Below are 14,900 nucleotides of genomic sequence, written 5' to 3'. Positions count from 1 at the left end.
AAAACGTAACACATTGAGTAAAACACCTTGGAAAGTGGAAGTCAAGCTGAACCACAAAGAAAAAAAGCAACGTTGCTCTTGCAGTCCCTTCCAATGTTATGATTCCATTAAAAACTGCAAGGACTTGAACAAAAACTGGCAGAGATACACTATGCACATTCCTACTGCCTGGGAGTCATTTTAATAAATGAATATGGTGATGTTTTCTATTAGAAGAGCAATGAGGAGGCATCGTGCCCACTGAGGGGCACCCTGCCCATGCACACTGCTAATTTTGGAGTTGGCAGTGACTGAACTAAGGTTTCAGTCTCACAGCTTGCAGTCTGCTTATTATATCTCGAGAAGCCCAAATAATGCCAAGAACACGCCATGATGGCCCCTTTCTTACATCTATACAACTATATTCATTAAATTGCTTCTCTGAATGGCAATACCCATCAACACATGTGGCAGCCGTTTCCAAATTTCTGCAGTTAGGAGGTTATTAACGTCCGGGAATCTGCACAAAAGAGAGATTTCACAGTAGTTGCTGGAGCTGCTTTTCAAATTGAGAATCTTGCACTTCTTTCTGTTAATGAACATGTGAATCTATGGTACACAAATTAGACAAATATTATTATCAAATGAAACACTATAGAGGAGATAGTTCATAAACCACTCAACTACTTTAACACACTATCACTTCTGTCACTTGTGTTATGTTCTACATAAATGGGGAAAGAATGGGTTTCTTCTAAGTGTTTGTACAGCTGAATCTCTTGTTAAGGTAAGACAAACATTATTAATTATTAATTGAAACAATTCCAGGCCCCTTCTACACAACCATATGTGTAGAATGTGTCCAGAGGAGGGCGACTAAAATGATCAAGGGTCTGGAGAACAAGCCCTATGAGGAGTGGGTTAAGGAGCTGGGCATGTTTAGCCTGAAGAAGAGAAGGCTGAGAGGAGATATGATAGCCATGTATAAATATGTGAGAGGAAGACACAGGGAGGAGGGAGCAAGCTTGTTTTCTGCTTCCTTGGAGACTAGGACGCGGAACAATGGCTTCAAACTACAAGGGAGGAGATTCCATCTGAACATGAGGAAGAACTTCCTGACTGTGAGAGCCGTTCAGCAGTGGAACTCTCTGCCCTGGAGTGTGGTGGAGGCTCCTTCTTTGGAAGCTTTTAAACAGGGGCTGGATGGCCATCTGTCAGGGGTGATTTGAATGCAATATTCCTGCTTCTTGGCAGGGGGTTGGACTGGATGGCCCATGAGGTCTCTTCCAACTCTTTGATTCTATGATTCTATGATTCTATATAATCCAGATTTTCAAATCGGATAATCCACATTATATGAGTCTACACTGCGTATAATCCACTTCAAAGTAGATAATCTGGATTTTATATGGCAGTGTAGAAGAGGCTCCAGGCCCCTTCCACACAACTGAATAAAATCCCACATTATCTGCTTTGAACTGGAATATATGGCAATGTGGACTCAGATAACCCAGTTCAAATCTGCGCACCGGGACTGTGGCACAGCTGGCTGGGAGTCGGCTGCAATTAAGATCACTACTGACCGAAAGATCATGAGTTCTAAGCCGGCAAGGAAGTGAGTTTCTGACCAATTTGTGTAGCTTGCTGTTGATCTTTGCAGTCAGAAAGACAGTTGCATCGCTCAAGTACGAAATTTAGGTACCGCTTATGTGGGGAGGCTAATTTTACTAATTTACGAGGCCATAAAAATTTCCAGCAAGCATGCAAAGAATGAGGAAGTACTTCATCAGTGTCACAAATGGACGGTGAAGTGACAGCTCCCCTGGTGGACAGAATACCCTCATGAAAAGCTGGAATGTTAAATAGCCTCTGAGTGTCTGTCTATATATGTTGTGTGTCTATGGCATTGAATGTTTGCCATGTATATGTACATTGTGATCCGCCTTGAGTCCCCTGCGGGGTGAGAAGGGCGGAATATAAATACTGTAAATAAATAATAACAAATAAATCAGATATTGTGGGATTTTCTGCCTTGATATTCTGGGTTATATGGCTGTGTGGAAGAACTCCCAGTTAACCTTGATCAAGAAATGAACTCATATTTAAGATACTGCTTTGGAAATCATGATTGTCTATTTTGACATCGCAATGGGATACTCTACACAAGATTTTTGCAATCCATGTGGACTTGTTTTGAAAAATATCTAGATATTCAACTGGTGCAAAATACACAGTGATGCTAAAGGGAACTAATCATTTGGAGTATATCTCTAATTTGCTCTATTCTAACGTGTGGATTAACAAATTTGAGAAAATCTGAAATACAGTACTTGCATCCACAAGTCTTACCTGTCCAGAAAAAAAATCAGGCATAAATCAGATATTTATTCAGCAATAAATCCAAGTCAATATCCAGCCTATACTATGCTCACACCAAACATAACACGGTCACCTATGGACCCACCGCCAGTACACTGATCTTGGAAGACAATCCTACTCGGACAACGAAGTATCGCCTAAGTAAGTAAAGTAAATAACACAGAAACACTGCATATGAATCAGTAGGTTTGTATGAACAAAAGCCTGTGCTAAATTAAAAACTATTTATCCTTAGTGGTGCTTCTACGTTCCTTTTCTCCCCCTTTTCCCCTTTTATGCTGACATGTTTGAAAACAGAGAAACAAATAGGGAAGAACGTCAGTGTTTTTATGAGATTATGTGACAGCCTTGAATTTTTTTGTACTACAAAAGGGAGTCCCTTATGTGAAATGTGAATTATTTTATCAATTTAATACTACTAGAGTTGGTCCCAAGAGTATCTGGGTATAGGTAATTTCTTGTAGGAAAAGACTGCCCATCTTCTATATATATATAAAAATGCTCTGTGTGTAATGAGTACCTTAAAAACAAAAGAACCAATGAACGAAATCACACCAAATTTGGCAACAAAACGTCTCACAACACAAGGAGTGACCATCACTCATGATTTTGTCATTTGGGAGTTGTAGTTGCTGGGATTTATAGTTCACCTATGATCAAAGAGCATTCTGAACTCCACCAATTATGGAATTGAACCACACTTGGCACACAGAACTCCCATGACCAGCAAAAAATACTGAAAGGGTTTGGTGGGCATTGACCTTGAGTTTGTGAGTTGTAGTTCACCTTCATCAAGAGAACACTGTGGACTTCAGCAATGATGGATCTGGACCAAACTTGGCACAAGCACTCAATACGCCCAAATATGAACAGAGATGGAGTTTGGGGAAAATAGATCTTGACATTTGGGAGTTGTAGTCACTGGGATTCACAATTCACCTACAATCAAAGAGCATGCTGACTCCCACGAACGACAAAATTGGGCCAAACTTCCCACACAGAACACCCATGACCAATAGAAAATACTTAAGGCCATCCAATCCAACTCCCTTCATCAGGGCAAGAAAACGTAATCAAAGCCCTCCTGACAAAGAGCCATCCAGCCACAGATATAGCTAGATATGATTCACATACAGAGAGATATAGTATCATAGATTTGAAAGGGACCCTTAAAGAAGGACATAAAGTCCTCCTGACAAAGAGCCATCCAGCCATAGACACAGATAGATAGATAGATAGATAGATAGATGGATGGATGGATGGATGGATGGATGGATGGATGGATAGATAGATAGATAGATAGATAGATAGATAGATAGATAGATAGATGATAGAAAGAAAGAAAGAAAGAAAGAAAGAAAGGAAGAGAGTTGTAGTTGCTGAGATTTTTAGTCCACCTACAATCAAATAGCATGATAGAATTGAACCAACTGGGGCATACAGGACTTCCATGACCAACAGAAAACACTAGAAGGGTTTGGTGAGCATTGACCTTGAGTTTGGTAGTTGTAGTTCACCTACATCCAGAGACTACCATGGACTTAAACAATGATGGATCTGGACCAAACTTGGCACGAATATTCCATATGCCCAAATGTGAACATAGATGGAGTTTGGGAGAAATAGACCTTGACATTTGGGAGTTGTAGTTACTGGGATTTATAGTTCACCTATAATCAAAGAGTGTTCTGAACCCCACCAACGACAGAATTGGGCCAAACTTCCCACACAGAACCCCCATGACCAATAGAAAATACTCAAGGCCATCCAGTCCAACTCCCTTCACCAGGGCAAGAAAATGTAATCAAAGCCCTCCTGACAAAGAGCCATCCAGCCATAGACATAGATAGGATAGATAGATAGATAGATGGATAGATAGACAGATAGATAGATAGATAGATGGGGAGTTGTAGTTGCTGAGATTTATAGTCCACCTACAATCAAATAGCATGATAGAATTGAACCAACTGGGGCATACAGGACTCCCATGACCAACAGAAAACAGAAGGGTTTGGTGAGCATTGACCTTGAGTTTGGTAGTTGTAGTTCACCTACATCCAGAGACTACCATGGACTCAAACAATGATGGATCTGGACCAAACTTGGCACAAATATTCCATATGCCCAAATGTGAACATAGATGGAGTTTGGGAGAAATAGACCTTGACATTTGGGAGTTGTAGTTATTGGGATTTATAGTTCACTTATAATCAAAGAGTGTTCTGAACTCCACCAACGACAGAATTGGGCCAAACTTCCCACACAGAACCCCCATGACCAATAGAAGATACTCAAGGCCATCCAGTCCAACTCCCTTCACCAGGGCAAGAAAACGTAATCAAAGCCCTCCTGACAAAGAGCCATCCAGCCATAGATATAGCTAGATATGATTCACATACAGAGAGATATAGTATCATAGATTTGAAAGGGACCCTTAAAGAAGGACAATGATATGTTGCATGTTCCAGAGTAGGAAAATCAGACACTCTCCACATCAACAGTGACAAAGAAACAGCAAGAAATACTGTTTACCCACAAGCATAAAGACATTGCATATATTACAAACCAACACTTTCTCATTACTTTATTTTCCAGATCAACAGACTGGGCCACAGCAACGCGTGGCAAGGGACCGCTAGTCTTTTACAGACTATTCACCTTGCTTTTCCAATTCATTGCCAGTTTGGAGAGACAGATAACTATGACTTTATCTTACATGTTGACTGTAAACTGCAGTCCACAAATGTAACTTTTCTAAACTCAGTGCTAAATCTATGTTTGGTATGGTAACAGCTACAGGGAGAGCTAAATCCATGTTTGGTATGATAACAGGTATGGGAAGAGCCTATCTATCTATCTATCTATCTATCTATCTATCTATCTATCTACCAGACTGTTCAGGGAGAAGGGTTAAGTCTTTTCTCCTAAGCCTATGTCACAGAGATAATCAGTAAAAGGTACAAACTTTTCCTAAGAGTTGAAATGGAAAATGAATTGGTGAAAGATTATATGATAAAACGTGCTAGGAACTTTGGTCCTAACGTACAGATGGAGCAGTGGGAGACGCTGCAGTCAAAGAGTCTGAAATTGACTTCATTCTATGATCTGAAGAAGAATTCTTACAAAATGACATCTCATCAGTATCTGTTACCAGAAAAATGTGTCAAAGATATATAAAGGAACATCAAATATATGTTGAAAATATAAGAAGCAAGAAAGGTTCTTTTATCAAATGCGGTAGACTTACAAAAAAGCCAAGAAATACTGGATTTAAATACATACTACACTGCAAATGGTTTTGAAGATAAATCTACAACTAAAGCCTGGACTTTTTCTCCCGGGATTGATGGGAGAGCAACAAGAAGAGGAATTCTTCAATATATGGGAACAGATGTTAGAATACTTTATGCAGAAAATGGGAACGTGATTTGATTTCTACTAAAGAAGACTGATTGCTAAACTTAATGACTTGGCAAAGATGGATAAACTTTCTATTCTAATTAAAGAAAAATCCTTAGTCGTGTTCATGAAAGATTGGAAACTCTGGCCCCTTCTACATCTATATAAATAAAAATGTAATGTTCGTTTGTGGGATTAACATAACTCAAAAACCACTGGACAAATTGCCGCCAAATTTGGCCACAAAACACCCACTAACCCAAGGAGTGACCATCACTCAAAAAAACTTGATTTTGTCATTTAGGAGTTGTAGTTGCTGGGATTTATAGTTAACCTACAGTCAAAGAGCATTCTGAACTCCACCAATGATGGAATTGAACCAAACGTGGCACACAGGACTCCCATGACCAACAGAAAACACTAGAAGGGTTTGGTGGGCATTGACCTTGAGTTTGGGAGATGTAGTTCACCTACATCCAGAGAGCACTGTGGACTCAAACAATGATGGATCTGGACAAAACTAGGCACGAACATTCCATATGCCCAAAAATGAACACAGATAGAGTTCGGGGGAAATAGACCTTGACATTTGGGAGTTGTAGTTACTGGGATTTATAGTTCACCTACAGTCAAAGAGCATTCTGAACCCCACAAATGACAGAATAGGGGCAAACTTCCCGCACAGAACCCCCATGACCAACAGAAAATACTTAGGGCCACCCAGTCCAACTCCCTTCACCAGGGCAAGAAAACAAATCCTATGTAAAATCATACTATGTATTTTTTACATTAATATTGAAATCTGAAATATATACAGAAAGCCTATACTTTCTGTAAGTAAGCCATCCAGCCATATAGATAGATAGATAGATATGATTCTCACACACACATATAGTATTATAGATTTGAAAGGGACTCCTAAAGAAGGACAATTCCATTTCTTTCCGATGACCAGGAGGACGGATTTAATTTCACTGGGAAGGGAGTTCCACAGCCGAGGGGCCACCTCTGAGAAGGCACTGTGTGTCGCACTTGCGAAGGAGGCGGGACCAAGAGCAGGGCCTCCCCAGATAATCTAATCCTCTGAGGTGGTTCATGTAGATGTTAAACAACATGTAGCGGACAATACTAAACTCTGCAGGACCATACGGAACAAAGGTTCCAGGGCCGAGCAGGTGTCCCCCAACGACACCTTCTGAAAGCGATCCTCCAGGGAGGGAGATACATTCAGACAGGTAAGATGGGCCAGTACCGTTTAGGGCTTTATAGGCCAAAGCCAGCACTTTGAATTGTGCTCGGTAGCAGACTGGCAGCCAATGGAGCTGGTGTAACAGGGGAGTTGTGCACTCCTTGTATTCAGCTCCAATGCCCGTTGGACTACTTGAACCTTCCTAACAGTTTTCAAAGGCAGCTAAACATAGGGCGCGTTGTAGTAAAAAAAAGAGCATGGACCACCGTGGCCAAGTCTGACTTCTCAAGGTACAGGAGCAGCTGGTGCATAAGTTTTAATTATGTGAAGACTCTCCTGGCCACTGCAGAGACCTGGGGTTCCAGGCTCAGTGATGAATCCAGGAGAACACCCAAGCTGCGAATTTCAATTTCAATTTGTTCGCCCTCATCCAGACCATCACAGCTGCCAAGCATCAGTTCAGGACCTGAACAGCCTCCTTAGCAGCAGGTGGAAAGGAGTGATAGAATTAGATGTTATCTCCAAAACTCCGGATGCTCTCTCCCAGCAGCTTCATGTAGATGTTAAACAACATGGGGGACAATACTAAACTCTGCAGGACCACACAGAACTAAGGTTGCGGGGCCGAGCAGGTGTCCCCCAACGACACCTTCTGAAAGCGATCCTCCAGGAAGGACTGGAGCCACTGTAAAACAGTGCCTCCAAGTCCCATTCACACAAGGCGTCTCTGAAGTCTACAGCAGTGGAGGCCGCCAACAATAGATAATCAATTCAGAATGTGCCAATCTGTATGTTTCTTGGTTTAGAGCTGAGTTTTCCAAACTTTGATCCTCCAGGTGTTTTGGACTACAATTCCCTGAAATCACAGCCAGCATCACTATCAGTTAAGAATTCCACTGCTTTAGACAAAGGCTGGATCTACACTGCCATATAATCAAGATTATCAAATCAGATAATCCACTTTACTTGCTTTGAACTGGATTATGAATCTACGTTGCCATATAATTCAGTTCAAAGCAGATTATCTGGATTGTATATGGCAGCCTGAAATCTCTGCAGAAAGAACTCCTTAACAAGTGTGGGATGATGCATGTGTTTCATATGGGTTGGGAATCATGCATCACTCCAGGAATTCTTGAACTACAACTCCCAGCATTCCTCACCATCCATTATGGTGGCTAGGGCTGCGAGAAGTCTAATGACATTTGAAGGGGAAAATGACACCCACTTCTAGAGTTTTGTCCTCTTGTAATGACACCCAACTTTGACCAAAAAATTCCTAATTTGTTTGCACTGTCTTATTCTGATGTTTAGTAGGCAATGAAACCGAGTTAATGTTATCAAATTTCAAAATTTATCACGTAGAAATTGGGGCCAAATCAATTAGAACCTCACCCAGATAGTTAGAGGGAGTTACAATCAGTATGTGTCCCTCTCTAAATCCATCAACTACCCAGTGTGCGCAATCCAGTGTGCCAACAAACACATACACTTTTCACAACAAAATGCTAAAATGTGATATGTTTTGGTCTCATCTCTACCATGTGTGATTTTTTCATAATTACATTATGAAAAGACACCTGAATCTCATGGATCAATTCTTAAGAGGATCTCAACATACACTAAGCAGTACATCTGGAAGAGATGGAGGTGGTCTTGTCTCTAGCTTCACTCATCCATCACCCACCTTGATGACTTGCTCCATCAGGACAGGGTACTTGTTCTGGTTCTGGGCAAGGAGTGCCATTCCAACAGCTTCACAGTAATGTAGGGCCAGGGCAGTGAGGCCATAGTCCACTAGCTGAGATGCATACATGAATTTATATACCTGAAAAAGAATATTAGGATCTGTTAAAGAAACACTTTCTACAGATGAGGAATAAAACATGTGCAAAAAGGTACAAAATTACAATGAGCAATATAACATTGGAAACAACAGTATTCTAGTGGCAAAGAGGTTTGAAACAAGACATGTGCTATTCCCTAGCACATGTGCTATTTATGTGCTATTCCCTAGCACATGTTTGGGAATAATAATACTGACCACTCCTTGTGGTGTGAATCATTGGGTTTTATGTATGAGGGAAAAAAAATCTCAATACTCAAAAGTGATACATCAACGCTTGGGTCTTGATTCTCTTCCATTTCATCTCAAATAACAAACTGGGAAACTTGCCTTGAGAGAGAAGCCTAAGTATATATTTACATAATAGAGCAATACTCGTATGACTACATAGGTGGAAGTTACTGAGTAACTGGAGTCAGTTGAAGAGTATCTCAGAGATACTCCCACAGGTGTGGTGAAGAGCCAAAACTTTAAAAATCTTTGCAAGTATTTCAGTTATCAATTTCCACCTTTATCTTTTGGCTAGCAGGCACAATTGCACTTTGGACATTGAACTGGACCATATGATTGTTATGATAATGGAAATGGCTATATGACTATTAGTAAAGTTATTGTTTTTAATCTACGGTGTATTTATGGTTTTATATTGTTGTTTTACTGTGATATTGCGGCATCGAATTGTTGCCATTGTTAGCCGCTCTGAGTCCCCCCTCTTGGGTTAAGAAGGGCGGGTAAGAAATGTAAATAAATAAAAATCTATTTTCCTGTCCCCCAGTAGCTGTCTCAACTGGTAAGGCAGAGGTTGCTTCACACCACTGTGGATCAAGCCCAGCAACAATACAGGCAGTCCCCAAGTTACAAATATCCGACTTACAAACGAATCATAGTTAAGAATGGGGCTGAGATAACACAAAGTGAGAGAAATCTACCTCGAGGAAGGGAAATTCACTCCTAAAAGAGTTATCATGAGGAAAAGAGATCTCAAGCGAAGCTTTGTCATCAATTCTTGTTTTCACAAGTCAATTTTTTTCAAAATCCAATTCTCACAGGGACAGAAAGCGAGGTGAAATCTTCTGAACAAGGGTACAGGCAGCAAAACAAGCACCACATGAGTGTTAACCCTTCCCTATGTTATCCAATGAATATGTGTATATATAATGTAATGCAATATAATACTAATAATAATAATATATTATAATTATATATTTATATTACATGTAATATTACTAACAATATTACAATATAATGGTATAGTACAATATAGTAATATTTAATACTGATATTGTACTATGCTAATAATATAATATATTGTATGTAAATATATCTTGTAAGCCTCTCTGAGTCCCCTTCAGGGTGAGAAGGGTGGCATATAAATGTTGTGTGTGTGTGTGTGTGTATGTGTGTATATATATATACATACACACACACACATATGGAGCCCACCAGATCCGATCACATGGCACACATCTACTTCTGGTGGGACTCTGTGCTGCCTACGTCAGCAAACTATTCTACAATGGGCAACTCTGAACACAGGAGACTACCTGTGTTCAGATTGAAAATGCTGGAGATAGCACAGAAGCAAGCCAGAACAGTATGCTTTCCAGCATGTGATAGGCATCGAGTGATGCAGGCTATGCAGAACACTAGGTGATTATTTGACCTGCTGCCCCACAATTTGTCCCACTGTCCTCCACATCAAGGACCTCCATGTGATGAAGTTTTTTAACTGCCATGGTGCAGTGGTATGGAATCCTGAGATTTGTAGTTTGATGAGACATTAGAACACTTTGGCAAAGAAAACCAAAGGCCTTGTGAAGCTACAACTGTAATGATTTCATAGCACTGAACCATGCCAGTTAAAATTTATTTATTTATTTATTACATGTGTTTCTACCCTGCCCTTCTCCCCCCAAAGGGGGACTCAGGGCAGCCTCACATACGCATCATGTGATGCTGTCAATATATAAACAACAAGGGTTACAATTAAAACAGTAAAAAATCATTAAAACACATTATACAGATACATTACCAAGTTCGTTAAACAATAGATTAAGATGACAGTTCAAACGAAGACCAAGTTAGGTAAATCCAATGTCGCATATGTCCTAACTTTGCTTCCAATTGTCGCTATCCATTAGACCCACAGCCAAGTCTTCAATTGTCTTCTAAAGGACAAGAGGGAGGTGACCATCCTGATGTCCTTAGGGAGGGAATTCCACAGGTGGGGGGCCACTGCCAAGAAGGCCCTGTCCCTTGTCCCCACCAACTGCGTTTATGAGAGTGGTGGGATCAAGAGGAGGGCCTCCTCTGGCGATCTTAAGCTTCATGATGGTTCGGACAGGTATCAAAAAGGTATCAAAAGGGGTGTCAAACTGCATTTATTTTATAGTGTAGATGCATATCCAGTTACACAAAATTTGAGAGTCTCTGCTCCAGAAAGTATTTATAGATACAGCTCATTACACTGTTCTGGGGGCTAGGACATTCACTCATTTTTAAACTGCTGGTTGCATGCATAGGGCTTCTGTTACCTGGAAAGAGGGGATGAAAGCTTGGGAGTGCCGCAGCAACTGGCAGTACTCAAAGATCTCAGTCTTCTGGATGCACTCGGTCCTTGCAAAGTGGGAGAATTGCTGGCTGGAAGTGGAGGTGGGGAGGAAGCAAGATAGGTTAGAAACAGAATGCAGTTAAGAGGAACAGCAACCAAAGTGGGGTTGCAATTAGGCCACGACTCTCTTCCACCCCTTTCTGTCTGCCCAAAATCTTCAAAGCCAAAACTTAGAAATGTCAGTGCCAGGAGCCAGTGAATGAGTTCTTTCTGTTCATCCTAACCACTATACCACATTGGGTTTCTGAAGCTTTATGGTTAGCTGAGCCTTAGAACAAGAGATGAAGGTCACACAGGTAAAAACATCACGATTCCACAGAAGTTACTTTAAAGGATTGGTTACATGCCTTGCTTGAAGATGCAAGAAGTGCTTGGCTCTGTAATACTAATGAGGAATGAACAATGTAAAGGTGAAAGGAATCATTAAAATCCTTTCCTTATTATCCAGCCAGAGTGCCATCAGCATAAGTAGAACTGTTGGCTCCTTAAATTGGATTTTTAACCTTAGCAATGGCTCTTAAGGTGAATGAATAAATTGATTGTAGCATCGATGCCTCACCTTAAAGGGAAGCTGACCTCAGCGGGGCATGTTGAAATCCAGAGATACAAACCTGACCCTTTGTATTATATTTTTGGAATTGCTCATTCATGTGGCACCCGAGAATCAAAGCCCTGTCATCCTTCCCAAAAAATCTAGCTCTAACTAGTCCATAAAATACTCCTGAAAATTTACTCTTTTTCGGATGATAAATACTTTCTAGCAAGATAAATATTTGTTCGTTAACATCAGTATTCCACCAACAGCACACCATACAAAAGTATCTGACAAATGATATACAGCAGCATTTAGTATCTGACTGTAATACATAATATTCAATAGGGATAAAGATCCACGAAATGTCAACATACATAAATACATAAAATAGCTTTGGGTTTTTTACAAAGTTGCAGCTGTCTTGGAACTTAGTATAATAGGATTTGTATAAACTACATTCATTTACAGTCAGATCTCATTCATGTTGCTCACAACCAAACCCAGAGGATTTACTTCCATGGCTTATATTTCCACATCTTTATTTGAGTTTTAAAATTTCCAGAATACTTGCATGACAACATTTTATTTGTCATGAAAGTTGTCCACCAAAACCAAGTCAGAATTGCTTGTTGTCTGGTTTACAAAAATTTAATAACAAACTTAGACCTGAGTTTAGATTCAACTGCCCTGGGATGGGCCTTGGAGGTACGGCTTTGTCGTGGCTCCGGTCCTTCCTGGAGGGTCGATCCCAGATGGTGAAGCTGGGTGACACCTGCTCGGACCCCTGGCCTTTGACCTGTGGGGTCCCGCAAGGTTCCATTCTGTCTCCCATGCTTTTTAACATCTACATGAAACCGTTGGGAGAGGTCAACTGGAGTTTTGGAGTTGGGTGCCATCTCTACGCAGATGACACACAACTCTACTACTCTTTTCCACCTAACTCCAAGGAAGCCCCTTGGGTGCTGGACGAGTGCCTGGCCACTGTGCCTGTCTGGATGAGGACAAACAGGCTGAAGATTAATCCCGACAAGACAGAGGTCCTTTTGGTAGATTGTAAACCGGATCGGGGTATAGGGTGGCAACCTGTGTTGGACGGGGTTGCACTCCCCCTGAAGTCACAGGTCCGCAGTTTGAGTGTTCTCCTGGATTCTTCACTTACGCTTGAGGCTCAGGCGTCGGTGGTGGCCAGGAGGGCCTTTGCACAATTAAGACTCGTGCGCCAACTGCGACCGTACCTTGTGAAGGCGTATCTGGCCAGGGTGGTCCATACCTTAGTCACCTCTAGACTGGATTACTATAATGCGCTCTACGTGGGGCTGCCCTTGAAAACGGCTCAGAAATTCCAGATGGTCCAACGGGCAGCAGCCAGGTTGTTAACCGGGGCTCCTTACAGGGAGCGGTCAACCCTCCTGTTTAAGGAGCTCCACTGACTGCCATTCATTTTCCGGACCCAATTCAAGGTGCAGGTTCTCACCTACAAAGCCCTGAACGGTTTGGGAGCCGCCTACCTTCGTGACCGCATCTCTGTATACGCACCCACATGATCTCTTCAATCATCTGGAGAGTCCCTGCTCACACTCCCACCTGCATCGCAAGCACAATTGGTGGGGACGAGAGAGGGCCTTTTCGGTGGTGGCCCCTCGACTCTGGAACTCACTTCCTAAGGACATCAGGCATGCCCCAACCTTGGCAGTCTTTAAGAGAAGCTTGAAGACGTGGTTGTTCCAGTGTGCCTTCCCAGAATAATGATCCCATAGCACTTTGTCCTCCAAAGCACTTCATATTGTTTTTAGGTCTGCTTGTATGTTTCCACAAACTGCCCCATCACTTCTTTCGCCATGTCCAGCATTATTTTAATTTTAATTACATTTGACCTACCCATCATTTTTTAAAGTGTGTTGTCCTGTTTGATAATGCTTATGTCATTGTTTTATTGTTTTCCTGTTTTAAATTGCTTATATTGTTGTTGTTATTGCTTGTATTGTTGTATTTTGGGCTCGGCCTCATGTAAGACGCACTGAGTACCTTTTGGAGATGTTAGCGGAGTATAAATAAAGTGTTATTATAATTTATATTATTATAACTGCTAGCTATTGAAAAATATCTTGATATAGTAATATGTAAACCTAGAAATTTTAGTAAAATAATTAACCAATCATTTACATCCACAGATCGGTCGTAGAATCAAAGAATCCTAGTGTTGAGACTCAGCTGGAATCACAGAGTGATAGTGTCAATGATTCTGATGGGGATGATGGGATTCAGATTCACAGTCAGGTGCAAAGCAATGATGTTACTTATGGACCCACCACTACCGTTTGAAGTTAAGACTGTATGGATCCAGAATAAGTCTTCACAGTCACTTACAGATCCACTCTACCACTGGAATACACTATTTAGTCACAAGTGATAGCCCATGATGAATATATATATCACATGCATATCATTTTCTCCAGTCAGATTAAAGCAGTATATATGGCACTTTCCCTCAGTATTTTACTCTCTTAGGTAGGTCACACAGAGAGAAAGGAACGATATAATTGCCCAGTAAGCTTTCACAATGCAGTGGAGACCTGAACATGGAACTTCCAGTCCAGTACTGCAAACACTACACCTTAAATTAGGTTGACCTATCCATTCCCCAAGCAGCTGTATTCCTGCTCCACTCACCTCTGGCTACTGCCCAGCAACACCATGCGGTCTGTTTTAACTCCATAGTGGCCAAAAGGAACATCTGCCATCAGATAGCAGCAGTGAGCAGCTTCAATTGACCCCTTGCCAGCTGGGTAAGATAAAAGAGTATCAGGTTATGCATGTGTGAGGCCATGGGAGTCACTGCAGGAAAGAAGAAGAGGATTCCTTGCAGGGCCATAAACTCTTGCCCCAAGTTTCTCTGTAAAGTTAAAATATATTTTCTTCTTCCAATATTTTGCCCCTTTTTTGCATAGTTAAATGCTTGTAA

General features: G+C 41.2%; 1 protein-coding gene across 2 annotated transcripts in view; it reads right to left on the bottom strand.

Moving 5' to 3' along the window:
- Nucleotides 1-14,900, bottom strand: part of SEC16B (SEC16 homolog B, endoplasmic reticulum export factor) — a 76,836-nt gene that overhangs the window by 29,466 nt on the left and 32,470 nt on the right. For both annotated transcript variants that reach the window (XM_067467651.1, XM_067467652.1), the window contains exons 14-16: nt 14,609-14,720; nt 11,327-11,432; nt 8,634-8,774 (exon numbers count right to left, since the gene is read on the bottom strand). In XM_067467651.1, the coding sequence (XP_067323752.1) occupies nt 8,634-8,774; nt 11,327-11,432; nt 14,609-14,720 (359 nt within the window). The remainder of the gene's footprint in view (nt 1-8,633; nt 8,775-11,326; nt 11,433-14,608; nt 14,721-14,900) is intronic.

The sequence above is a fragment of the Anolis sagrei genome, chromosome 4 (assembly GCF_037176765.1).
Source record: "Anolis sagrei isolate rAnoSag1 chromosome 4, rAnoSag1.mat, whole genome shotgun sequence".
Lineage (NCBI taxonomy): Eukaryota > Metazoa > Chordata > Lepidosauria > Squamata > Dactyloidae > Anolis > Anolis sagrei.
This window is presented reverse-complemented; position numbering and strand designations above follow the sequence as displayed.